We start from the raw sequence: 26,963 nt of genomic DNA on the forward strand, positions 1-26,963 counted from the left end.
TTAAAAATATAAAAATTATGATCAAAATTAAATTTTCGAAATCAATTTAAAAACACTTTCATCTTATTCCTTGTCGGTTCCTGATTCCAAAAACATATAGATATGATATGTTTGGATTAAAAACACGCTCAGAAAGTTAAAACGAAGAGAGGTACAGAAAAGCGTGCTGTCTTTCTCAGCGCAACTACTACCCCGCTCTTCTTGTCAATTTCACTGCCTTTGCCACGAGCGGTGGACTGACGATGCTACGAGTATACGGTCTTGCTGAAAAATTGCATTGCGTTCAGTTTCATTCTGTGAGTTCGACAGCTTGACTAAATGTTGTATTTTCGCCTTACGCGACTTGTTTCTTCTTTCGTTTAATTTGACTAAATATAAAAACTGAGAGATGTCGTCACAACAGGAATGTCTGTTTATTTCTGTCGTTTAATTTGACGGAACATAAAATTTGAGAGATGTCGTCACAACAGGAATGTCTTTTTACATTTAGTCAAGTTTTGACTAAATGTTTTAACATAGAGGGGGGAATCGAGACGAGGGTCGTGGTGTATGTGTGTGTGTGTGTGTGTGTGTGTGTCTGTCTTTGCGTGTGTGTGTGTAGAGCGATTCAGACCAAACTACTGGACCGATCTTTATGAAATTTTACATGAGAGTTCCTGGGAATGATATCCCCGCACATATTTTTTCTTTTTTTCGATAAATACTTTTGATGACGTCATATCCGGCTTTTTGTAAAAGTTGAGGCGGCACTGTCACACCCGCATTTTTCAATCAAATTGATTGATATTTTTGTAAAGCAATCTTCGACGAAGGCCGGACTTCGGTATTGCATTTCAGCTTGGTGGCTTAAAAATTAATTAATGACTTTGGTCATTAATTAAAAATCTGAAAATTGTAATAATTTTATTTTTTATATATAACGATCCAACTTTACGTTCATCTTATTCTACATCATTTCCTGATTCCAAAAACATATAAATATGTTATATTTGGATTAAAAACAAGCTCTAAAAATTAAACATATAAAAAATTATGATCAAAATTAAATTTCCGAAATCGATTTAAAAACACGTTCATCTTATTCCTTGTCGGTTCCTGATTCCAAAAACATATAGATATGATATGTTTGGATTAAAAACACGCTCAGAAAGTTAAAACGAAGAGAGGTACAGAAAAGCGTGCTATGCAGCACAGCGAAACCACTACCGCGCTGAACTAACAGGCTCGTCAGTTTCACTCCGTTATGCACAAGCGGACTACGGTCATTGTGAAAAAAATGCAGTGCGTTCAGTTTCATTCTGTGAGTTCCACAGCTTGACTAAATGTAGTAATTTCGCCTTACGCGACTTGTTTCTTCTGTCGTTCCCAGGAGTGAGTTCGGGCTAAAACTATTTCTTGTCATGATTGATCATTACCTCACCGGCATATTGCATGCGAGATTCATCGACCATTTTGAGATAAGTTCATAATTTGTACCATAAGTGTTTGTCTCTCTGTCTACGTACTTTAAAAGACCACTGGGTCGACGTACTGTAAATGTAACGTTTGTTTTGTCAGAAGTTTAACGTTCCAATAACCTACAATTCTTTTTTTTTTGGTCTTTAATAGCAACATACGCTCCTGGGCATACATTTGTTCTTTAGCCGAGTTGCTTATAAATCACACGGATGTTGAAAGTTGGATATATAATCGCCACTATCACACACACACACACGTTCGCATGCATGCTCTTTACTGGCAGACAAGCAGGTACAGACACACACACACACACACACACACACACACACACACGAACAATAGAAGCAATAATAGCTCAGGTCTTCTTAACTAATGAAGATTTATTCCCCCCAAAATCCTCTTCAATAAAGAGTATCAAAAAAAGGTTCATTCACATAAAAGAGATGACAAAAGTACTAAACATGCATAAACATTCATAACAAATTAAATGAAAAAAAGTGTGTCCTGAGGTGAGGGCATTTGGTCTTGGTTTACGGACACAGACACACTCAAAGAATCAAATGTTGGCACTGTAAAAAATGTCAAAAATGAAGAACTGCCTGTCACTTTCTTGCATTCTCTTCCAATTGTACACCTACCATCCTCTTCTAAACGTGTAACCAAGTGTACACAACACGCGACTCACATTTACAGGCAAAACCATTCAAGCAGGAGTGAGGTCGGGCTAAACAGCCCTAGACAAATTGCTTTTGCTGAACGTTTGCAAGAACAAACCAGGAGACAACGGCAGTCAGACCCAATTGCAAACAGCCCTCAACAAATCCAAAGGTGTCCCCTCTAAACAAGCTATGAAACAGAGCTTTAAATAGCTCGGTGCTCACGGCCGGTAGACAACTCTGCAGAGCAGCAGCTGGTGTGAAAGGGGCACTAGCTACTGCGTCATCCGTCATAAATGCATATCAGATTTCTTTCCATGCAGTTAGTCTTTCTTTCTTTCTTTAGTGTTTAACGTCGTTTTCAACCACGAAGGTTATATCGCGACGGGGAAAGGGAGGAGAGGGGATAGAGCCACTTGTCAATTGTTTCTTGTTCACAAAAGCACTAATCATGCAGTTAATAAGTGCCTGTGCAATCTATTTGCACTACAGTACCTGTCATTTGACCCAGTAATTGAGGTAAGGACTTTACACACAAAAATACATCTAACTGTTGAAAGTGAGCAGATATTGTTCACTAAACTTACAGTCAGTCTAAGCACAGCATCACTAAACTTACAGTCAGTCTAAGCACATCAGTCTGTTCATAAAATTGTATTTGAAGGAAATCCCCTCAGTAGAAACAATAAGGACTACAACGTAATAGTTCTTTTCAGCAGACGATTGGTTGAAGATACCTATATACTTTCTTTCTTTATTTGGTGTTTAATGTCGTTTTCAACCATTCAAGGTTATATCGCGACGGGGAAAGGGGGGAGATGGGATAGGGGAAAGGGGGGAGATGAGATAGAGCCACTTGTTAATTGTTTCTTGTTCACAAAAGCACTAATCAAAAAATTGCTCCAGGGGCTTGCAACGTAGTACAATATATGACCTTACTGGGAAAATGCAAGTTTCCAGTACAAAGGACTTAACATTTCTTACATACTGCTTGACTAAAATCTTTACAAACATTGACTATATTCTATACAAGAAACACTTAACAAGGGTAAAAGGAGAAACAGAACCGTTAGTCGCCTCTTACGACATGCTGGGTAGCATCGGGTAAATTCTTTCTCGTCCCAACCAATATGGGACTCCCCCTAACCCGCGGGGGGTGATACCTATATAGGGTGTCTAAAAAAAAGTACCCAAAAAGACATTGAAACATCAGTACCGAGATATGGAAAAACTAAGAGAAGGGACAATGAAATACGAATGACAACACAGTGGTTCCAACAGGACAATCCAGAAAAGCGCGGTAGCGCTGAGGAGGATAGCACGCTTTTCTATATCTCTATTCTTTTTAACTCTCTGAACGTGTTTTAAATCCAAACATATCATATCTATATGTTTTGGAAATCAGGAACGGACAAGGAATAAGATGAAATTGTTTTTAAATCGATTTCGGAAATTTAATTTTAATCATAATTTTAATTTTTTTAATTTTCAGAGCTTGTTTTTAATCCAAATATAATATATTCATATGTTTTTGGAATCAGAAAATGATAAAGAATACGATAAACGTAATTTTGGATCGTTTTATAAAATTTTTATTTTAATTACAATTTTCAGATTTTTAATGACCAAAGTCATCAACTAATTTTTAAGCCTCCAAGCTGAAATGCAATACCAAAGTCCGGCCTTCGTCAAAGATTGCTTGGCCAAAATTTCAATCAATTTGATTGAAAAATGAGGGTGTGACAGTGCCGCCTCAACTTTTACAAAATGCCGGATATGACATCATCAAAGACATTTATCGAAAAAATGAAAAAAAACGTCTGGGGATATCATACCCAGGAAGTCTCATGTAAAATTTCATAAAGATCGGTCCAGTAGTTTACTCTGAATCGCTCTACACACACACACACACACACACACACACAGACACCACGACCCTCGTCTCGATTCCCCCTCTATGTTAAAACATTTAGTCAAAACTTGACTAAATGTAAAAGGAAAGAGAGTTATAGCAAAATTGTAACGCACACAGGATCATGAAATTGTAAAGGAAGCCTGTACATGTATAAAAATCAGTGTGCACTATGGCAATCTCAAGATTTATCTTCCCAGCTTTATAAAAGTCATTTAAAGTGAAATATTAGCACATGTACCCAACATCAAAACTTTTCCTTATGCAAGTTAAAAGTGACATCAACATAAAAATGTAAATACCAACATATAATAAATACAATTGAGTAAATGCTGATACCAACATAAACAACAAATTGAATTACAGATATCACTCATTAACTAGGCTCTTTTTGACAGAGTGTGTGCCCCATGGCAACTGTAAACAAGAGGCGAAGCCTTCAAGGCTCACGTAAGAAATCGACAAACAGTAACACAAACTCAATCACTCCGTCACACACACACACACACAGTAAGCATAGGTGACACTGTGCAAGAAAGCGAGACACTAGATCTAGATCTGTCTGTCTGCATGTGTAGCCTACTTACAGGGACACGACTGCCAACTAGTCTCGGCCCGCTCAAAATAACAATGACCGAGACTTTCAGTAATTCCTTCGCGTGACGTCTAACCCTCTTACGCCATAATGTGACGTCTTCAAATGTTAAAGTTTCTATCACACACACACACACACACACACGCACAGACAGACAGAGTTTACCATCGCATAGGCTACACTTACGTGAGCCAAAAAATGAAATAAAATTTTAAAAAGAACAAACAAAAACATAAACAACAAAATATAGATAAATAAATAAGCAAGCAAATAAACAAATAAATAAATTGTATATCAACTCATTCTTTTATTTATCAGTTGCTAAAATAATACACACTATCATCTGTGTCCATTGACACAAATTGGACCGTCATCCTTATCATCCTTGCAGATTTGCTGCACGATGTTGACATAGGCCGCCTCTTCCTGTTTCAAGCTGTGGTGAACAGCGACGTACTCTCCTGCGCTGAAAACCAGCTGAGCTCTGTAGGTGTCGTCTGACAGAAGCCGCAATGCTTTTTTACCGCATTCCTGGAAATTGTAAGCCGCAATGTCAATTAATGTCATTACACCCCCGGTATAGGGGTGTGTATAGGTTTCGCTCGATGTGTTTGTTTGGGTGTTTGTTTGGGTGTTTGTTTGTGTGTTTGTGTTCGCATATAGATCTCAAGAATGAACGGACCGATCGTCACCAAACTTGGTGAACAGGTTCTATACATTCCTGAGACGGTCCTTACAAAAATTGGGACCAGTCAAACACACGGTTAGGGAGTTATTGGTGGATTAAAATTATACAAGGACTTATACAGGGACATCTTCATGGTCAAAGGGAAATAACCATTCTCACTCAGTCACTGCCACCAACTGAGAAGGTTATTTCCCTTTGACGGGGGTGTTTTTCCTACCTCCTAGGAATTTCTTGTTAATGTTCCAAAATTATCAGTTGTAACGCATTCCTAGAAATAGATGATATTCGGAAATAAATCTCTTGGGTTTGCATGGGTTGTGAAAGAGTAAATACTCTTGCTTTTAATGAGGCAAACTTTACCAAATGACTTTTTAGGCTAGTCACTAGCAGGGCCTAGCATTGGAAAAAGTGAGTTCAGCTTACAAAGGCGGGGATTTTGAAGATTGTTTTTACTTCTTCTGACTTGCCTTCCGCCTTCGGAACGAAATCCAGCCATTTCCACTTCCAGGAATACCTGGATTCTTTGTCACTGAATGGCTGACCACGTTCAACAATGTCGCTTCGAGACATTATTTCAAGTCTAGAGCCACAAAACACCGGCACAAAGCATGCTCGCGCGATGCCAGAGGAAGTACGTGCTCAAGCAAATTGTCAAACCGATTGAGAATTGAACCGAACGGCGCACAAAACGAAAGCGGGGACTGTTTGGGTGTACTGTTTGGGAATAACAGGTTTTTGCATTTCGGCGTACACCAAGTCGAGTTCCGCGTACTGGAGATGTTATTTCGGCGTAAAGTACGCCGAACGGCTTACAATGCTAGGCCCTGCACTAGTGAGGGGTATATCTCAAACACATGGACAAGAAGCACGTAGGGAAAGTTTGCCTCGCTACAAGCAAGAGTATATTCACTCTTTCACAACCCACGCAAACACAACAGAGTTATTTCCGGATACGGTCTATTCTAAACCACAATGTCAATGTTCCAAAATTATCAGTTGTAGCGTCATAAGATATATAAGTCCAGCAAGATCAAACCCATCCTATGAGTATGCCAATTGCTGCCATTAATGCAGCTCACTGGAAAATGACACAGCCAAAACTATGAAGAACCAACTGAAAATGTGTTGCTGATTCCGGTTTCTCAAGTGCACAAACTGTTACGTCATTTCTTCATTTTCTTTATTCCAAATCAGTTGCTCTGTCTTGGACAAGGAAAAGTGAAACAATGGAACTGCATGTTGTGAGGATATCGTATGAGAACATTTCAGCTGTTTAGGTTCATAATGAGTGGTGATTAGCTGGCTGCAGGAATATTTTAACGTAGGCAATGCCAAGAAAGAAAAAATTCAATGTTTCCGATTCCTCGACCGACTCTTTTTTTCTCCTGACCCCAAAACTTTTTGAACCCTTAATTAAAAAAAAAAAAAAAATGAATAAAAAAAAGAAAAAAAGATAGAACTTGATTTTTCAGACTTTACAAAGAAAGTTACTCTTCACCGACATCCAGGGGACACTGCAGCTGGCACTATTTCAGGCCAAAATTAGGCTAATAAAGGAAAAAACGACCTAGCAACCCTAAATATTTTAGGCGTTGTTATCCGGGACACATTATATTAGAGAATCTAGTTTTACTGACAGACATAAAGAGATGGGAGGGGCCCAGTTACCTGAGGTGTAGAGAAGAGCAATCCATTTTGTCCGTCCTGTATAACGGCACTGTTCCCTGGAATATTACGTGCCAATACTGGGGTGTTCAGCTGCATTGCCTGCAACACAGAAGTATGTGAAATTCAGTTTTTCAATTTCATTTATAATCTCAACATTCGACAGGAAAAAGTTTAAGTCAATACAGGAAAACAAATTTAAAGTCAATACAACATAATTATATCCTGGATGGACACGTGTCAACTTTATTTGCAGATTTAGAGACGGTATCCATGTTCCACCCCCGTGTCACCACTGTGGCACGTAAAAGACCTCGGTCATTCTGCCATAAGTGCCGGTGGCTGATTACAACTAAACAGGCACACACCTGGGTAGCACGACTCTCTTGCTGCTAGCTTTCCACTGGGAGGCAGCGACCCGAATCCGTCGCGATATAACCTTCGTGGTTGAAAACGACGTTAAACACCAAATAAAGAAAGAAAGCGACCCGAATTTCCCAGCAATGGGACAATTGTTGTTCTGTCAGAAACTATAATATCTTGTAAGTTGTTTGACACATTTGGGTTTGAAGCATACAATGTTACAGATGAATATTGTGATCAAGCTAGGAGTTTTGTCAAATGGCGTCACTAATAAGATAAGAGAACAAATAGCTCCCACAGCCCTGAAAGTTAAAAAAATGGTGCACTATACACCAAACTAGCCGTTTGTTTCAGCAAATTTACTCGCATTTGGCGAGTAGATGAACATTTCTACTCGCCAGTTACATGTTTCTATTCGCCATGGCGAGTAAAATACATGCCACTTTCAGGGCTGTCCCACAAAAAGTAGCCACTCAGTAACAGAAAAACTAAATCACTGAACACAAAATCAACTTAACTTCATTTCTAAGCAGAAAAGAAAAACTATAATGCATGGGCAACCATAAGAAATGACCGGTCAACCATTTTCTTTCCCATATTGACCTTTTTTAACTTGCAAAATGCCACGCTAGTGTTGTGGGTGATAATACTGAGAGCAAGTACAGTACTTTCCGGGTGACAAGGCGCTACAGCGCATAAGGCGCACCCCCTTCTTTTTAGCTGGGTGGCTTGAGAGCTCGAGGAAACTTGGCCAGGGCAGTACCTAGTAGCTGAAACATGCATTATCACAAGTTGTTTGACTGGTACTCAGGCGGTCTCTTTGATTTTTTTCGTATTTCATACACGGATTAGGCGCTTCGTTATACAAGACGCAGGGGTCGAACTCGAGGAAAAAAGTCGCGCCTTATGACCCGGAAAGTACGGTACCATATTTTCATCAGGACGTCTTTTGCCGCCAAACACCCATGTTAACCTTCACCGTGCTTCCTAGGTCGTGGATGTGTCTGTATCTCTAAAACTATTGGTTTGGGATTGGTATTGAATTATCTTTGTAAACAAATATAAACACTGATGCCATTTGAACTATACAGTCCGGATGTTGTGGGTCATGGACGACCCATATGGAATTAAAGAAGGCATTTTACAGTGTTATCTCTGTTCGGATGACTTGGGTACTCTGCAAAGAGACGGTGTTATCCCTATTCGGATGGCGTGGGTCGTGTACGATCCGGTGATGGTTAACACATCAATGTACATGGTAAAAGCAAAGCAGTGGATTGGCAAGTATATATACCTCAAGAATAGCGAGAGACATTCCCTCACTCTCTGAAGAGTTGACAAGAGCAAAACACTGATGCATGGCCTTGTGGGTATCTTCAAAGAGTAGCCCAGGTATATAAACCACTCCTTCACTCCTGAAAACAAAGCGCACAACAGAATAGGTTAATGTTTAAGTTCCTTCACTGCATAAATAAAATAATGTTTCATGGCAAAAAAAAGCACACTTATAATTACCATGATTTTCATATCTGATGCATTTGGAAACTCGCAGACGCAGGTGTTTTTTTTTATCATTCTGTCACCAATGTGCATTCAAATGCATACATTTCTCCATCAGACAATGATATCTTCTTCTTCTTTGTTCACGGGTTGAAACTCCCACGATCTTTTATGTGTACATGTATGACCGTTTTTACCCCGCCATTCAGGCAGCCATAAACCTCTTTCAGGGGAAGCATGCTGGTCATTTTCTATAACCCACCAAACTCTGACATGGATTACAGGATCTTTTTTGCGCGCACTTAGTCTTGTGCTTGCATGTACACACGAAGGGGGATAAGGCACTATAGCAGGTCTGCACATAAGTTGACCTGAGAGATCGGAAAAATCTCCAACCTTTACCCACAAGGCGCGGCCAGGATTCGAACCCGCGACCTTCCGCACGGGAGGTGGCATCTTATCCACTAGGCCACTGCGCCCGTCAAAATATCAGACATATTAAATACTAAGCTGCTGTTCTGTGATTAGTGCATCTTGGGCAATGAAAACAACTTTTTCACAAAAGTATGGTCCCAAGTGCAAATATCAGTATGCAAAAATATTGCTCAGGGACTCCTACACCCCCCCCCCCCTCCCCCGCTGCATTATGGCTTGAAAGAGCAAACAAACCATGCCTCATGACAATTAGTCAGAGAAAAGAGAACTGTCTGCAGAACTTTCTGTGTACAAAAAATGAATCCACAGCAAATGTACACATGCATGCACGCATGCATTCACACACACACATATACTCTCACACACACACAGTGATACTCACACACACACAGTGACCCACACACAGTGACCCCCAACCCCCCCACACACACACACTGCACACACACTGCACACACACACACCCACACACACCTATAGGATGTGCAAAATCCTTCACCTCTGTAGAGCAGGCTGGAATTCTTCGTTGTAGTACCGTTCATCCGACTGTGGACATACATGCCATGTTCTGTATTATTTTCGTTAAATGAAGAAAAAAATATAGCATACCATTTTTCATCAAATCATCATTAGCCTTTAAGGGAGTTTAATCATGAAAATACAGTCTAATCATTAAAATTCCCCTCCTCCACCCCCCTTTCCTCCAAACACACACAGTCACTAGCAAATCAAAAATGCACAGCAGTAACACACAGATACACACACACACTGACACAGACAATTACACTGTTGCATCAAACTTGCACACACAAAAAACACAACAAAAACACCCACACACACCCCGACACTACAGACAATGGGCTAACTGTGTGAAGAGTAATCTTGCACAGCACTGATTCACATCACAGATGATAATCAATGAAGAACACAAAAGGCATAGATATACTCAAAGCAGAAACTCACCACAGGTCCAATGATCACATAAAGAATTTTCTGGTTCACTCTGTGAAGTTCTGCAAACAGACAAAGAACACCGCATATATGCGACAATGAAATCCCAGTGGGATAAAAAAAAAATTAAAAAAAGCTTGAAGGCAAAATATGCAGCAATAGTGTCCTAAAATGTTACACACACAGTCCTTATGCAGTTATCTGTTTTCTATGTACCTCAGAGGTGTGTTTGTGGAGGGGGAGGGGGTGGGGGGAGAGGGGGAGAGAGATCAAAAGAGAGAGAGAAATTTAGGTTACCTCTTGATTCGCAAAGGTGTTTGCTTAAGTATACAAGATTAGATATGAGAGAAAGAAAAAGAGAGAGAGCAAATGTGTGTGTGTGTCACCTGTGTGTCTGTGTAAGCTTAATTATGACTTAGAAAGTTTTGTAAGCGTGTCCTATTGAGCACATGCATATTATGACGTATCAATTACCTAAACGTGTGTGTACATTCACCACAAAAGCATCAGCCAGCCCGCTTGCAGTTACATTATATATTAATATAACATAAAGACACCTGTTGTGCATACGCCTTAAAGATTATCAGAGTATCGCCTACCTGTAAACGTCTCCATGAGGTAAATTGGATTTTTCACTGCTCTGACCGCCCCCACAAGTAAAAAGATATGCCTGTCTTCACTGTCACATATTCCATTGTTATCTTGTAGATGTCTGTGTAGGCTGAACACGCTAGGCTTGGTTATCACAGCTGTAGAAAAAATACATATATGGTATTGATTTATACTTCTCGAGTATGAGAGATCTTTTGAGATAGCATGGTTTTGAGTTTAGGAAATAAAATAATAATGAAAGAAATTCACACATTAAAGCACACATTCTGCAAACAAGGACAAAACATTGACATACACACATGAGGCACACATTTGAATTCAATGATGGGAATTTATATGCAATTACCACACATAAGAAAGTTCAAATGTAATAACTGCACACATATTTTAAGACACACTTACACACACACCCACGCAACACACACACAAAACAAATACAATTTTACAAAAATGTGTAACACAAACAAAACCATCAAAACCCCTCCTGATCTGTAAATTGATCACCTGCACCTGTTTCCATGTCAGGATGTACATGTATGCACACAACTGACAATTATGAACAGAAGTCCCCCCCCCCCCCCACACACACACACATAAAACAGTATATTCAATTTTGCCACTGAAATGTAAATGAAGGACAAGAACATATAAGCACACACTACACAATTTGGAAAGTTACTCGCATAATAAACAGTTGATCTTGATTGATGTCATTTATAATGCGCAGCTCACCTTTTTTCTTAATATTACTGCACCAGATGTTACACTTTTCAGCGCAAGTTACAGTTCTACGGGCAGTCAGCGCTGGGCCACTGAACAATTCCTTCATCTACCTGCATGTTGTGATAGCTAGAGGTTGATGATGTGATAGATTTTTTGTCACACTTGAGAATTGCAATATCTGCCTAAAATGCATGAATCTAACTGCAGCCTACAATTAACTGTGGCTGATTTTCTTCTTTAGAAAAACTGACTATGAATTAGGCTGAGTTTTTACTCCTTACATTGCCATTGGACACTCACTGAGAAATGGGACAGTATGCTCTCTCTGCCTCCATGTCTGTCTGTCTGCCTGTCTGTCTCTCAATCTGTAAACGCTAAGCGACTCTTAACTCCGCCTTCTGTTTTTCTTCTCTCCACCCCCCCCCCTCCCCCATTCCTAGGGGTTTCAATTAATGTCTGCTTTTCTGTCTCCTGACCGGCACGGTTGGCCTAGTGGTAAGGCGTCCGCTCCGTGATCGGGAGGTCGTGGGTTAGAACCCCGGCCGGGTCATACCTAAGACTTTAAAATTGGCAATCTAGTGGCTGCTCCACCTGGCGTCTGGCATTATGGGGTTAGTGCTAGGACTGGTTGGTCCGGTGTCAGAATAATGTGACTGGGTGAGACATGAAGCCTGTGCTGCGACTTCTGTCTTGTGTGTGGCGCACGTTAAATGTCCAAGCAGCACCGCCCTGATATGGCCCTTCGTGGTCGGCTGGGCGTTAAGCAAACAAACAAACAAAAATGTTCTGTCTCCTGGTTTTGTGCCCTGATGTCAATTCTTTGAAACATACCTTTATGCATTTAAAGGTATTCAGCCTCTTTTATCCATATACGATACTGACATGCACAGCAATAAGTACAAATACATAGTAACACTTATGACAGAAGGAGAGTACAACAAAAATCAAATACCTTGGGTTATCACAGTCATTTGGCTTGGAGGCAGATTGGGCTGAAATACACATAAACATCATTCATGAAATCAAAGATTTAGGATAAAAACTATTTGGCAATAAACTTAGAAACAGACCAATCAATGTTGCTACCGAGTTATCACAACAATCAAAGCAGGTTTAATCTCTATTAGAACTTGCATGTCTCACAGAGTTGCTAAATATGATACTCTACAAGTCGGTGATGGCTGTAACGTGTATAAACACACACACACACACACACACGCACACACACACACACACACACACACACACACACACACACACACGCACACATATAGACAGACAGACAGACACACACATGCATGCGCACACACACACACATAAACACACACATAAACACACACACACACACACACACACAGAGATGTCCAACATATTTATACATACAAACACAGACAAATTTTCATATACATGTATATACATGCTCTGCAATACAGACTCTCTCTGAGTCTCTCTCTCTCTGTCTTGTGATTCACCCCACCCTTCCTCTCGTTCTTCCTCATCAATTTATAACTCTTTCTCTCCCCACACCCCCCTTACTTTATACACACGAACTGTTACCAAACCGATATGCTATTTGGGACCAATGCAAGTTTTTTGTCCTTTCACATGTGATCTTCAGACCTGTTTACCCCTATGAGTGTTTTGGAGTAATGCTCAGCCCCAAAAATAGTAATCCTGGCACAAAAATAGTAATCATCCAGCATTCGTCGCCAATTACAACGCACATGACAACTGTGTCTGCGAAACGCAATCATGCACATATATCCATCATTCACGAACAAAACACATCAGTCAGTTTTTGTAGTCATCATAATTTCAAAGAAGATCACATCAAAAGCACATGCATCACCGATTCTTTTTCTTTTGCTCGTAGTAGGCCTTTTTCAGTGTGTCAAGCGCTTCTCTACTGTACTTGCGCTTGCCGAATGAGTGAGGGCGAGACTTCACCACTAGAATAAGGCTCTCCAGCGTCTCATCAGACAGACATGATCTCTGGTCAGTCCTGTGCTTTTTCACCCCATTTTGCCATTGAAAAAAACAATTAATTTTTTTATTTATGAAAATCGTAGTCTTAACACGGATAGCGGAATGGCGTATTTTTTGCAGAAAATCGTAATAAATTACGCCAAAATCGTAAGGGTAAACAGGTCTGGATCTTGCTGCGAGGTGGCGCCAGTTACCAGCCGAAAGAAAGAGGGGGCATAACCTCACCAGAACCGCCCATCTCTCTCTCTCTCTTTCTCTCTCTCTCTCTCTCTCTCTCTCTCTCTCTCTCTCTCTCTCTCAAAAGACTTTAACGTACCCACAAAGCTGAGGCTTTCTTCTGTAGAGAATCACAGAATGATATCACACAACTGCACACAAACAAATTAACTTACAAAATTAAAATCAACCAAAAATGGAAATTGAGAGAAAGGGGCAAAAGAGGAGGACTTTAATATAGAATAATTTTTTTTTTAAACCAGAGACAGGTTGTTATAATTATGAGGTTAGACTTTGTATGCAGCACTATACACCTATAAGCAAGTTGTGAAAAGGTTAAAGTCAAGAAAGACAAAAGAATGTTGAAAACACAGAGAAACAGACAAACACAGACAGAGAAACAGACAAACACAGACAGAGAGACAGACAAACACAGACAGAGAGACAGACACACATAGATCTTCATTCATGCACACACAATCTCACAGAGACACGAACACACAGCGATCGATACACACAAACACACAGACACACGCACACACACTGTCTGCTACATATATCTCACCCTGCACGATTCACCGCTGAGGTCATGACGGTCATTTTGTCTTCATTTTTACAGAACTCGTTGACATCTGTGCCTCCCAGAATCAAGATGTAAGGGACTTTGCTATCTGTATTGATTATTCAAAGACAAACAGCAATCTGACAGCAGCCTGTAAGGACTTTGTCACGTACATGCAATGAAAGGACTCACCCTTGGGGTGCCAGTGTCCCTACATTGCAGGTGACCTCTCATGACAGGTGATCCTTAATTGAGCCCGAAGTCGACTTCACAAAAGAATTGTCTTTTTACCGAATACTCAGTGCTTGAGAATTCATGCGGCCAGCTTCGCTTAGTCGACTTCGCGCAATTAAGAACAGGCTTAAGGTACACACACAAACGTTTGTATCCCATGACAAGGCCCCCCCAAATTAGGGTTGGTAGGTCAAAAATGTTTTTAAATTTAATTTTTTAATTTTGTATTGAAGTTTGTTGGTTTATTTACACAGGAACATGTTGCTTTTGGGGGGCAGGAAATCATGCTTTGATGTCAAAGAAAAGTGACTTTAATTGTAAAGTCTGCAAAATCATGTTTTGTCATTTTTAATTTATGTTTTTGTGCGTTTTTTTTAAGTGTCATCATTTTTTTCTACGGTTGGGAGGATGAAAAAAAAGGGTCAGGTATTGAATTTTGTTTATGTGAACGGCTCAGATGACGGGTAATGTTAACACCTTCACATTTCAAGGCTTATTCTATAGCCATCCATTGAATTGAGAAGAAAACAAAGCATACTAAACTGCTAAGCATGAAATAAACAATAAGAAAATAAAAAGAACCAACAGCATCGTTTTGTATGTGTGGGTAGTAAACACGTTTTATGTCGCGACACCACTCTCGCATATTTACACATATACACACGTACACCACTTCCATCCTCATACCGCACCATCTAAAACTTCACCCTGGTAGTAACATTTCCAACATTTATTGAGCTGGTATATACACATGTGTATCCACACGTCCACAAACTCCCCTGACTGGGGTTCAAAATTCCACGAGCAACAAACTTGCTGCTGTACATTCCTCTTTAAGCAAAAACAAACCCTGACCTATCCATGCACAATCAAACATTTAGCTGTTCTGAGTCACTATTCCTCAGCCACAATTACATAAGTTCAAAACAAACATATTGTTGTTCAATCAGGTTAATACTTTTTGGCATAATCGGGCGCAGAGTGGGGAGATAGACATAACCACAGGCAGCAATTATCCACTTTTTTAAACACAAAATTTAGAAATGCACCCCCTCCGCTTCTCTGTATCCAATTGCCCTCATCTGTACCAGCGAATCAGCAGGCCCCTGGCTGACGTCTCAGCTCTGTTTTGCCCATTACGTACTATACTTGCAGAAGTAATCTGGTGGAGTCCACCAACCAAATCACTCTGTTTAGCACGCCAACCCCTGGCTCTCACAGGGTGAGAAAGACTAGCAATGGATACAGGTCGGTAATGGTGCAGCCACAGGACCCTCCTCCACTGAACCAGGCCACAACAACATGGCCTTTTGTAAGGGCTCAATCCTGGGAGGATCCTGCAGATATCGTTAAAGTTACTGATCCTGCAGATATCGTTAAAGTTACTGAATAGTGTGTGCTTCCAAGCAGAATTACTTTCGCCTGTGGCCATGTCTATCTTATGCCCCCACAAAGCACCGTAACACAACAGTAATGCAAAAACACAAGCTATAAAATGATTAAAAATTCACAAAAACAACAAACAAAAACAACAACAAAACCAACACACGTTGTAATGAGATTCAACCCCTTTTACTTAATTGACTAAAATAAAATTAAAATTATCCTTAACTTATAGAAGGGTGGGTGGGTGGTTTTAAATTGAAACTGCTATGCTACTGTTGTAGGTCGAGCAAAACCAAGGTGACTAGTATAGCTAGAAAATTGAAGAAAACTGGAGCTAGAAATTGCGCCCCAATTTCGGTGCTGGTCTATCATCCAGGGTGTTTTGTCTCCCGACCAAGCTGTTTGAGAATAACCCAAAATGCTGACACAGTAGCCTGCTGAATAGGAATAAAACCAATTCAGCATACAGGAGTACGTCGTTCGCCCGACATAACAACATTTAAGATTGAGGCTTAAATGTCTTTATGTCGCGACACCACTCTCGCATATTTACACATATACACACGTACACCACTTCCATCCTCATACCGCACCATCTAAAACTTCACCCTGGTAGTAACATTTCCAACATTTATTGAGCTGGTATATACACATGTGTATCCACACGTCCACAAACTCCCCTGACTGGGGTTCAAAATTCCACGAGCAACAAACTTGCTGCTGTACATTCCTCTTTAAGCAAAAAAAACCCCTGACCTATCCATGCACAATCAAACATTTAGCTGTTCTGAGTCACTATTCCTCAGCCACAATTACATAAGTTCAAAACAAACATATTGTTGTTCAATCAGGTTAATACTTTTTGGCATAATCGGGCGCAGAGTGGGGAGATAGACATAACCACAGGCAGCAATTATCCACTTTTTTAAACACAAAATTTAGAAATGCACCCCCTCCGCTTCTCTGTATCCAATTGCCCTCATCTGTACCAGCGAATCAGCAGGCCCCTGGCTGACGTCTCAGCTCTGTTTTGCCCATTACGTACTATACTTGCAGAAGTAATCTGGTGGAGTCCACCAACCAAATCACTCTGTTTAGCACGCCAACCCCTGGCTCTCACAGGGTGAGAAAGACTAGCAATGGATACAGGTCGGTAATGGTGCAGCCACAGGACCCTCCTCCACTGAACCAGGCCACAACAACATGGCCTTTTGTAAGGGCTCAATCCTGGGAGGATCCTGCAGATATCGTTAAAGTTACTGATCCTGCAGATATCGTTAAAGTTACTGAATAGTGTGTGCTTCCAAGCAGAATTACTTTCGCCTGTGGCCATGTCTATCTTATGCCAACAAATTGCTAGCAATTTACCCCACATCTGCCCGCCCTAATTATACCTATGAGCTGTCTCTCTAAGTTCGCAACAAAGAGTGTGTTGCCCCACTCGCTGAGGTGTACACCATCTGCGGCGAGGCACCGGCTGTCGTTGCTTATGTTACAGCAACTGCTAGATTAACTTAAAATGAAAAGTTATTCTATTATACGCCTAACTTACCTCCCCCCCCCCCCCCCCCCCCCCTTCAGATGAACACTTGTTATTGTTGCGAATTGATTTTAACAACTTGCCCAATTTACGAAACCTGTGAAAATCCGCCATCTTGTGTCACTGGGTTCCCTAAGTTATACCCTTATGTATACCCGTACGGCTTGTGATTTCCACCTTCCCAATATCTTTATCTCTTCCATTGTCCTACCGCTTATGACAGCTGTAGTTGCAGCTCCAATACGGAACTCCAAGACATAGGCCACTGTCTGCCTGTCCTCTTGCCTGTCCATAAAGGATTTGGCAAGGAGAATTGCCAGGTCGATGGATTTCCCCTCCACAATCTTTCTTCTGACATCATGTGCCACTGTTATAGAGAGGTGGTCCATTCTATGACCCCTGTGTCCTTCCGCCCCTTTCTCGAAAGCGTCTTCCAAAAATCTCAGCCTCTCACGTAATTCCCGTGTACTTGGATCGGTTCCGCTCGTGGGCGCTGGAGTGCGGGCATCCGACGATGTTGTCGCATCCTGTCTGGTCTCTCGCCCATCAACCCACCAGTCTCGCTGGCTCGGGCCCGGCCGCCCATGGCCACAGTCTCGCTCCCGGCTGCCCATGGTCTCCGTCTCGCTGGCTCGGTCCTGGCTGCCCATGCCCACTCGGCCCTGTTTGCTGCTGCACTGGGCTGCGTGACCTCAGTCTGGCTGGTCGCCTGCCAGCCCCCCCGGCGTTGAGGTCGTCCTCTCCCAGACATCTGTAACACTCAGACTATAACTAGTTGAATTACCGTGTTAGAACCCAGTGTTGTTCTTCCTTCTGCCGTTTCTGTAGCGGCAAGGTCCAGCCCGATGAGACCACAGCTTTAGCCCCCCCCCCCCTAATTATTTAAGGTTCTTGCCCAAGTAGTTTTTAGTAGAACTTGTCCCCCCTAAATTCGACAATTAAAAACATGTCTGCGTTTGATATTAAACTTTTCAAACTTATTGTGATTGCTTTTCCTTCATTATTAGTAATCACTGTGTCCTCGAATTCCTTAGTTCCCATTGAAAACAGTACAGCACTACATGGGAGGTAACTTGTGACCCCCTATGACGGGTACTCTGTTATCCGGTAGTTACCTCCCTTCCTTTAATTTACCCTTACATGGCAAAACGAAACCGTCGTGTTTTCCAAATTGTCGTGCTGTACCAAAATTGACTGCGGTGTCCATCTCCTATCCCTGTAAACGTGACCAGGCAAATTACAACATGCCCCCGGCCTTTACTAGCACCAACTTCCCCCCTTTTCTGCGACTATTATGAGTGGCTGCTGCTCGGTCACTTCGACAGTGTGCGTAAGACGATCAGCTCCCGGCATGTATCACCCCTTTTCAATATGCTGACCGAATTTTGCTACAAAATACACGAGCTACAAGGCGACTGCTGAGAAAGTTGTGGTATCCTAGAGATTGGATTCCCCATGAAGAAGTGTCAGTCAAAAGTATTGCCTACCTACCGTGAACACTCACCACACCCCAGCAAAAAGTAGGTCACGGTGTCGTGGACGCCGGTTCCGCGGTTTTCCTTTGTCTTACCCTCGACTCCGATGTGACTCGTCAGACACTACCAAAACTTCGTTCTCCTCGTCGAATCGATGTAAAAAGTGAATTGCTTTTAAATTGAAACTGCTATGCTACTGTTGTAGGTCGAGCAAAACCAAGGTGACTAGTATAGCTAGAAAATTGAAGAAAACTGGAGCTAGAAATTGCGCCCCGGTGCTGGTCTATCATCCAGGGTGTTTTGTCTCCCGACCAAGCTGTTTGAGAATAACCCAAAATGCTGACACAGTAGCCTGCTGAATAGGAATAAAACCAATTCAGCATACAGGAGTACGTCGTTCGCCCGACATAACAACATTTAAGATTGAGGCTTAAATGTCTTTATTTACAAAACACGGCGGAAAATGGCGACAAATTTGTTGCACAGCGACAGGTCACTTTCTTCAACCAAGGCCAGTACTTTCATACATGACAAAGGAAAGCAAATATGGCCTGAATAATAAAGTTATAGTGTTCCTTTGCGTGTCTGAGTGATAAACTGTTTTAACCAACTATCTTCTGAAACGTAATTGCACTCAGCAGATTTGTCTTCCGCTCATAACTTTCGTGTCACACGGTCTTTGCGACAAACAGATAGATCGCATTCTCGCAGAAAATCATTGACAACACAGACCAGTCATTTTTAGCATTGCATTTGGGAAGGGCTACTATTATAGTGTGCTTTAAGAAAGAAAAACATTACAGTATCGGCAGAACACGACCAAATGAGTTTTCGTGTCACAGCGTTATGGGCGTGAGATTGTGTTCTCACACTGTAGCAAAATCATTGACAACACAGACAAGTCAGTTTTAGCATAGACATTGGGAAAGGCTACTATTATAGTGTGTTTTAGGAAAGAAAAACATTATAGTATCAGCAGAACACGACCAAATCATGACAAATGAGTTTGCGTTTTGGGCGTTATGGGCGTTTTTTCACACTGCAGATCATATCTCAAAAACTACGGAGTGGATCTTTATGAAATTTGATATGGATATTTTTGACTGGATTTTCTCATAGAAAGTTTTTCCGTTTATTGATAGGACAGTTTGATGACGTCATATTTTACCGTTTGCCAAAAGGTCGAGGCAGCACTTTCACAGTTACAGTTTTTCATCAATTTGATCGAATTTCTTATCACACAATCTCAGATCTAGGCCGGATTATGGGATTGCATTTCAGTTTGGTCACTTAAAGTTTTGTTATTGAAATGTTTGTTCGAAATATGTAATTTTTTCAAATTTTTAAAAACTAATATTTGAAACAAAACATTTATATTGGTGTATTCCCTATTGCGTCCTGTATCTAAAACTATATAGTTTTGTTGTTTTGTATTGATAATTATGCTTAAAAATGAAGAAAACCGATAAATAACCACTATCTTTATTTATGAAAAAAGACACTTAAAAACAACTTCTATCTATTCCTTACCATTTTCTGATTCCAAATATATATAGTTTCATGGTGTTTGACGTTGAAAATAGGGTAAAACTTAACAAACTCGGATCGTTGAATGGAAATTATACTTCCAAGCTCCGTGCAGCTGACAACATGATAAAAACACGTCATTTCAAGTGTGGAACACGCTCATGACGTCATACTGAAAGGTGATGAATTATGGCTTCACCTTGCGATGTTTCATTTCAAACATGGTAACATTTTTAAAGGGGTTTCTTTCTCAGATTTCTGTTTGCCCTCTGTCTGTCTCTCTATGTCTCCGTCTGTCTGACTGATTCAATTAAATGTGTAATTACTTAGTTTTGCAAAAGTCAAACTAAGTAGGATATACCTAATTGATTCAGGTCTCTAAATTCGTATTGTAAAATTGTGAGTTTTATTCAAAACAAATTTAATTGGTGTTTTAAACTCAATAATGGGGCATGCTGTGATGAGTAGAAGAATGTGTGCTTACGAGCAGAAAAAGCCCATCAAAGTCAAGAATCGTGTTTTTCTTTTTCTATTTTCACCTTGTAGCTTCATACAGACACTAAGCAACAGTGTAGTTCCACTTCCAGTGCAATATCTTGTACTTTAATTTTGACTATCTGTGTAACACTTTATTGACCCATGATCTGAGCTGTTCACTTATCATTCAATCAGAAACATTGATTTCTTTTTGTAAATTTTAATTGAATTTTAATTGACAAAAATAGGGTCAGGCATTGATTTTTGAATCGTTCAATCAGAAACATTGAATTTTTTTTCTTGGCCTTTTAGATTTTGACACATGAAAATGACACTGGACTGCATGCGCACTGACCTTTCATGAGTTTGCCGGTGCGAAAAGCATGGATGCCGATGAGGAGGTCTACCTGATGCTCTTCCAACACCTGGTTGATGTCACCTGTCTCTTCCAGCTGGGCAACATCCCACAGCATGCAGGTGTGGCCATGTTTTACTAGGTGAGATCTGAAACACAAAGATAACAAAGTCTGGTTAACATCACCTGTCCGACACCTGGTTAATTTAAGTGTCACTGATTATTTCTTCCAGCTGGTTAACATCCCACAGCATGCAGGTGTAACAGGCCATGCACGCTTCACCAGGTGAGATCCGCATCAAAAATATATAATCAACAGCTGTCTGTATACACCTGGTTAATGTCCCTGATTATCTCTTCCAGTGGTGTAATTAACATCCCACAGTATGAAGGTGTTGCCATGCACGCTTCACCAGGTGAGATCCGCATCCCAAACTATATCAACACCTGTCTGTATACACCTGGTTCATGTCCCTGATTATCTCTTCCAGCGGTGCAATTTAAACATCCTGTGCAGTATGAAGGTGTGTCCATGCACGCTTCACCAGGTGAGATCCACATCAAAAATATATATAATCAACACCTGTCTGTATACACCTGGTTCATGTCCCTGATTATCTCTTCCAGTGGTGTAATTAACATCCCACAGTATGAAGGTGTTGCCATGCACGCTTCACCAGGTGAGATCCGCATCCCAAACTATAACAACTCCTGTCTGTATACACCTGGTTAATGTCCCTGATTATCTCTTCCAGCGGTGCAATTAACATCCCGTGCAGTATGAAGGTGTGTCCATGCACGCTTCACCAGGTGAGATCTGCATCAAAAAGATATATATCAACACCTGTCTGTATACACCTGGTTAATGTCCCTGATTATCTCTTCCAGTGGTGTAATTAACATCCACAGTATGAAGGTGTGGCCATGCACGCTTCACCAGGTGAGATCCGCATCCCAAACTATATCAACACCTGTCTGTATACACCTGGTTAATGTCCCTGATTATCTCTTCCAGCGGTGCAATTAACATCCCGTGCAGTATGAAGGTGTGACCATGCACGCTTCACCAGGTGAGATCTGCATCAAATATATATATAATCAACACCTGTCTGTATACACCTGGTTCATGTCCCTGATTATCTCTTCCAACGGTGCAAGTAACATCCCATAGAACAGGGGATCCCCCCTTTTAAGACCCCCCAATTTCAGACTCCCTCCCTTTTAAGACCTTGTTTTCAGACTTTCTGTTCAGAACGTCTGTAAATATACCCCCATATTAAGACCCCCTCTTTTTTAAGACCTGATTTTCTCAGACTTTTTCAGGTCTTAAAATGGGGGTTCCACGGTATGCAGGTGTGTCCATGCTTCACCAGGTGTGACCTGCATCACAAAGATAACAACACCTGCATGGTTAACTGGTCCAACACCTCAAGCTAGCATCACTTGTCTCTGATCTGTCAAACATCATGCAGCATACAGGCGTGTCATGAGGCGACACCAGGTGAGATTAGTACGTAACACAAGGATAAACCCAGGCTGGAGTCTCCTGTCCTTTCCGATTCCAAAATTCTCATAATTTATAAACAAATTAAAAAAACATTACAACGCCTAAAAACAGACCTGGAACATGATGATCCAGTGAAAATGTATTTATCGTTCAACATGAATCAAGGTATCCTTAGTTACGATCTTCAAGAGAAAAAATAGGTCAAAGTTTGTATCAACAAGGGTACTTATTTCTTTCTTTCTTTGTTTGGTGTTTAACGTCGTTTTCAACCACGAAGGTTATATCGCGACGGGGAAAGGGGGGAGATGGGATAGAGCCACTTGTCAATTGTTTCTTGTTCACAAAAGCACTAATCAAAAATTTGCTCCAGGGGCTTGCAACGTAGTACAATATATGACCTTACTGGGAGAATGCAAGTTTCCAGTACAAAGGACTTAACATTTCTTACATGTATTAACTGCTTGACTAAAATCTTTACAAACATTGACTATATATATTCTCTACAAGAAACACTGAACAAGGGTAAAAGGAGAAACAGAATCCGTTAGTCGCCTCTTACAACATGCTGGGGAGCATCGGTAAATTCTTCCCCCTAACCCGCGGGGGGCAAGGGTACTTATCATATCAAAGCAACACAGTGGTACCTGTGATGAAAGGACACCCTTGGGACTAGCTGAAAGTGTCCCTACATTGCAGGTGTCCCATTAATAGAGGGTTTAGCTAACAGGTTCACCCAAACTGACCTGATTCGTGCGATTGTGCTGTAGTTGCCTCCCTTTACCTTGCACGAAGAGAGCAAAAAGAGTGTGCGAGGCATTCCAAGCGCTAGTGGCTCTAAGGCCTTTAAAACTGAAACAAATAAAGAAAACAATATTAAAAAAACAGCCCTACATTCGCTCTATCTGAAAGATAAAATATAGCACTCTAGCCGTGTTTGACCCCTACCACTCAAAAAGGATAAAAGCTACCACCACAAGAGACTCGACCTTAATACTCTAAAAAGGAAAAAAATATATCACTCATGGGCCCTTAGCGTATCACCAATTCTTGTCCCAAATAGAAATATTTTCTGAGAGGACGTTAACTCCCCCCCTTTAGTTTTTCACTCATGGGCTAAAACTTTAGCATCTAAAGCCTAAATGTCACCCTAATTGTTGCTTGCTGGCCTCACAAATTAGGCCTAAAAACAGGAAATCAGTGTATATATAGTTCCCCGGACCAAGCCTTTATTTTTGCACAACCCTTCTGACTAAAGTTCTGTTGAGGGGTGGTGAGGGCACGAGTGATCCAGTGTTTGTATTTTGGACAGCTGAAAAATAAATCATATGGTTGGTAGAATAAAAATAAGTCGGTCAGATCAACATAACCAGGATTTTCTTTCCTAGCTGCCTCTTATCTGAGATTTATAATTCCACATCATACAAGAAAAGTTACAGTTAAAGCTGTCTATTAACAAACAACCATAAGGGGCCAATTTTACTAAACAAGATGGGTTTATGTATGTGTCAAACTAATAATTGTGAAGTTTGTAATGAACTGGATGTAATACTTGAGCACTTCTTTTTTCATTGTCAAGAGGTGAGGAACGTTTGGAAACTATGTAAAGACTTTATTTATAAGCAAATTTATTATAATATAACTTTGAATGAAACAGATATATTATTTGGTTTTTGGAATGAAAATTTAAAAAAACGATCAAATTTATTTTTTATAAATTATAGTATTTTGATAACAAAAATGACCATGAAAATTTAAGTATGGGAAGAAGTTAGACTTACGTATTTTATTGGAATTAGAGTTAAACATTTAGACAGAAGTTTATGTTTTGTATAATATAAAGTTGATTATGTTATACAGAAAAAGACCAAGGAAGGAAAAAAAATAAAAAAATAAAATACGGCAAAAAATATGGCATCCTGCATGCAACTGAGGTCAAAAAAAGAAAGAAAAAAACCACCATAAGGGGCCGATAAAAAGGGCTCATTTTACACAGGACTGGAATTGCTGTACGGAAAAGAATATTAATTTTATAGAAAAAAAGTTGTATTTTTTTCCGGGCGGTCAAAATGTGCAGATGGTTGTGCAATCAAGATGTGCTCATTTTATTTTGAGTGTGGCACTCCCACAGAAAATGAGGTCTGGGTAAAACAGCAATTTATTTGAGTCAGTATGACAAGTAGTATGCCAGGCTGACTTTGTTGTCCTGTGCATTTAAAAGCTTTCTGCATGAATACACGTAGAGCAGATTGAATTTTACCACCTAAAACAACCACACAGGAATACAATTTAGACACTTTTACCTGTCATTTCATCATCAACAGCTGTGACACCAACCTAGTTTATCATCGCTGTGTATGTTATTACCATAACAATTATCCTTATGATATATCAATACTGCTCAGTCAGTTCTTTTTTTATTTCTATTTTTTAACTATATCTGATTTGCACAATTGGACCAGTTCTCCAATTCTGCTTCTGACTCACAAAACCCGATCATTAAATTGTTTTTACCAGGTGACAGAGTTGAAAGAAAGGACAGTCAACTTCTACATTTCACATTTTATTTACAGGTAAAACAATTTGGTTTTTCACAGTGTGACTGTGAGTGTGTAAGTGCGTGTGTGCATGCGTATGTGTGTGTGTGTTTTTGCCCCCGCGCGTGTGTGCGTACAATATGACAGAGAGAGACAATGACAGAGAGAGAGAGGGAGAGACAAGACAAGACAAGACAAATTCTTTATTAACGCTCGAGGGTAATGGAATTTAACTAAGCAAACAGGCCTCCAGCCCTCGCCCATGGGAGGGTTTAAATTATCTAATGATAATACGAGAAAGAGAGAGATGGCATGTAAAATGAAAAATGATAGTTCTTTTACTAGTGAATTTTAATTGACAAAGAAATAAAAATTGCAGAAAAAAGTCAGTTCTTTAACTCATGTCAAACTTCAAAGAAAAAAAATATGAATAACAGAACAAGTATATGTTTTACATTACCAGTCAACTTCACAAAAGTAAAGTCCACAGACCCCTAGGTTAACAAAGACCACTTCACAAAATACACTGAACTGGAAAACACAAGCTTCCACACACACCACAAAACTTACTGTAAAGTGCATGCATGTGGGGCTGGTACACTCTTTTTATCCACAAGCCTCAACCCAGGTTAAACCTCTTATCCCAGCTCGGTCAGTAACCATTTCAAGTGCAGGCACTGTTTTAGTGTGTACACACTTACGAACACACGCTGGTTCCCCTCACCATAGACCTATATTAGATATCTAGGTCCCTTCCCTCACAAAAGACCAGAATGAATCCGGGTTTGCAAGCCTATGCAAACATTCTCATAATTCTTACATCCGCCACGGAATTGTTCAAATATTCTCATAACACCCGGACTAAAAACCGACAGGAGTATCAGAACTAAGAAGTCGGTCACTGTGTCGTTGATGAGAAGTAACACAGTACTTACCCCTTTGCTGAGCCATAACGAAACACGTACGGCTTTTCACCCCGCTGCCTCTGCCTCTGGCGTTAAAACAGTTTTGCAGGAGTTGTTCCCCTTACACCATTGGAAATCAGTGAAGCGCTTTGGTCGAATGAGAAGAAAAACAATGTCAAGCGTATGTTAGCCATTGCTAGGATTCCACGAAGTCTTGCTTGTCCAGTTCATGCGGCATCTTGAGGTACTTCCAATGACTGAAAAGCCATCAAGTATCAGTGAATGTAAAGAGAAAAACTCGCACTGTAATCAGAGTCGAGACTATCACTATGTCTCTGCTGTAACTAGTGTACTGATTAATTTGTAGGCTTACACCAATTTTCGGTCAGCAGTGAGACATTATTCAGACTATCCTGTGGCACCTAGCATGCCAGCAAATGCACATACCAAAGTTAATGCCCTTGTATTCTCAGAAAGTAGAAATTTCCATGTTGACGTTGGGATGAATCTTCCTCAAGCTTCACAAATCGAAACAGGAAGAGAGATGATGCATGCGAGAGAACTCTTATCTTCGTGTAACAAAGATCAGACAACCCTGATAGAAATAACAATGTATTCGTTCGAAATATGAAATCAATGCAGGAAAAGAGATAACAACTATGAAAACATCCTGCTCCCTTTCCAGCGATTTCATAAACTCCTTA

The 26,963-nt window shown here is 40.5% G+C and overlaps 1 protein-coding gene and 1 long non-coding RNA gene across 6 annotated transcripts; both read right to left on the minus strand.

Annotated features, from left to right (window-relative positions):
* Positions 1–1,808: 1,808 nt before the first annotated feature.
* LOC138976096 (glycosyltransferase 1 domain-containing protein 1-like) lies at positions 1,809–26,798 on the minus strand. Of its 5 annotated transcripts, XR_011458871.1 has the most exons (13): positions 26,290–26,798; positions 23,564–23,669; positions 21,314–21,462; positions 14,323–14,428; positions 13,858–13,909; positions 12,508–12,547; positions 10,820–10,969; positions 10,233–10,282; positions 9,769–9,815; positions 8,632–8,752; positions 6,978–7,076; positions 3,278–5,152; positions 1,809–2,851 (listed from the first exon to the last, which is right to left on the minus strand). XR_011458871.1 is itself a non-coding variant. In XM_070348917.1 (12 exons), the coding sequence occupies exons 1-12, from the start codon at positions 26,303–26,305 to the stop codon at positions 4,961–4,963; spliced, it is 1,128 nt and encodes a 375-aa protein (XP_070205018.1). In that variant the 5' UTR covers positions 26,306–26,798; the 3' UTR covers positions 1,809–4,960. The 5 variants fall into 5 exon arrangements, 4 of the variants coding, with proteins under 4 accessions (XP_070205018.1, XP_070205019.1, XP_070205020.1 ...); XM_070348917.1 differs by having other exon boundaries at positions 1,809–5,152; XM_070348918.1 differs by lacking the exon at positions 26,290–26,798 and adding an exon at positions 25,925–26,087 and having other exon boundaries at positions 1,809–5,152.
* Positions 15,269–20,271, minus strand: LOC138976099 (uncharacterized). Its single transcript, XR_011458872.1, has 2 exons — positions 18,984–20,271; positions 15,269–18,230 (listed from the first exon to the last, which is right to left on the minus strand). It is a non-coding gene; the product is annotated as an uncharacterized lncRNA (long non-coding RNA).
* Positions 26,799–26,963: the final 165 nt, after the last annotated feature.

This window comes from Littorina saxatilis, linkage group LG9, assembly GCF_037325665.1.
Source record: "Littorina saxatilis isolate snail1 linkage group LG9, US_GU_Lsax_2.0, whole genome shotgun sequence".
Lineage (NCBI taxonomy): Eukaryota > Metazoa > Mollusca > Gastropoda > Littorinimorpha > Littorinidae > Littorina > Littorina saxatilis.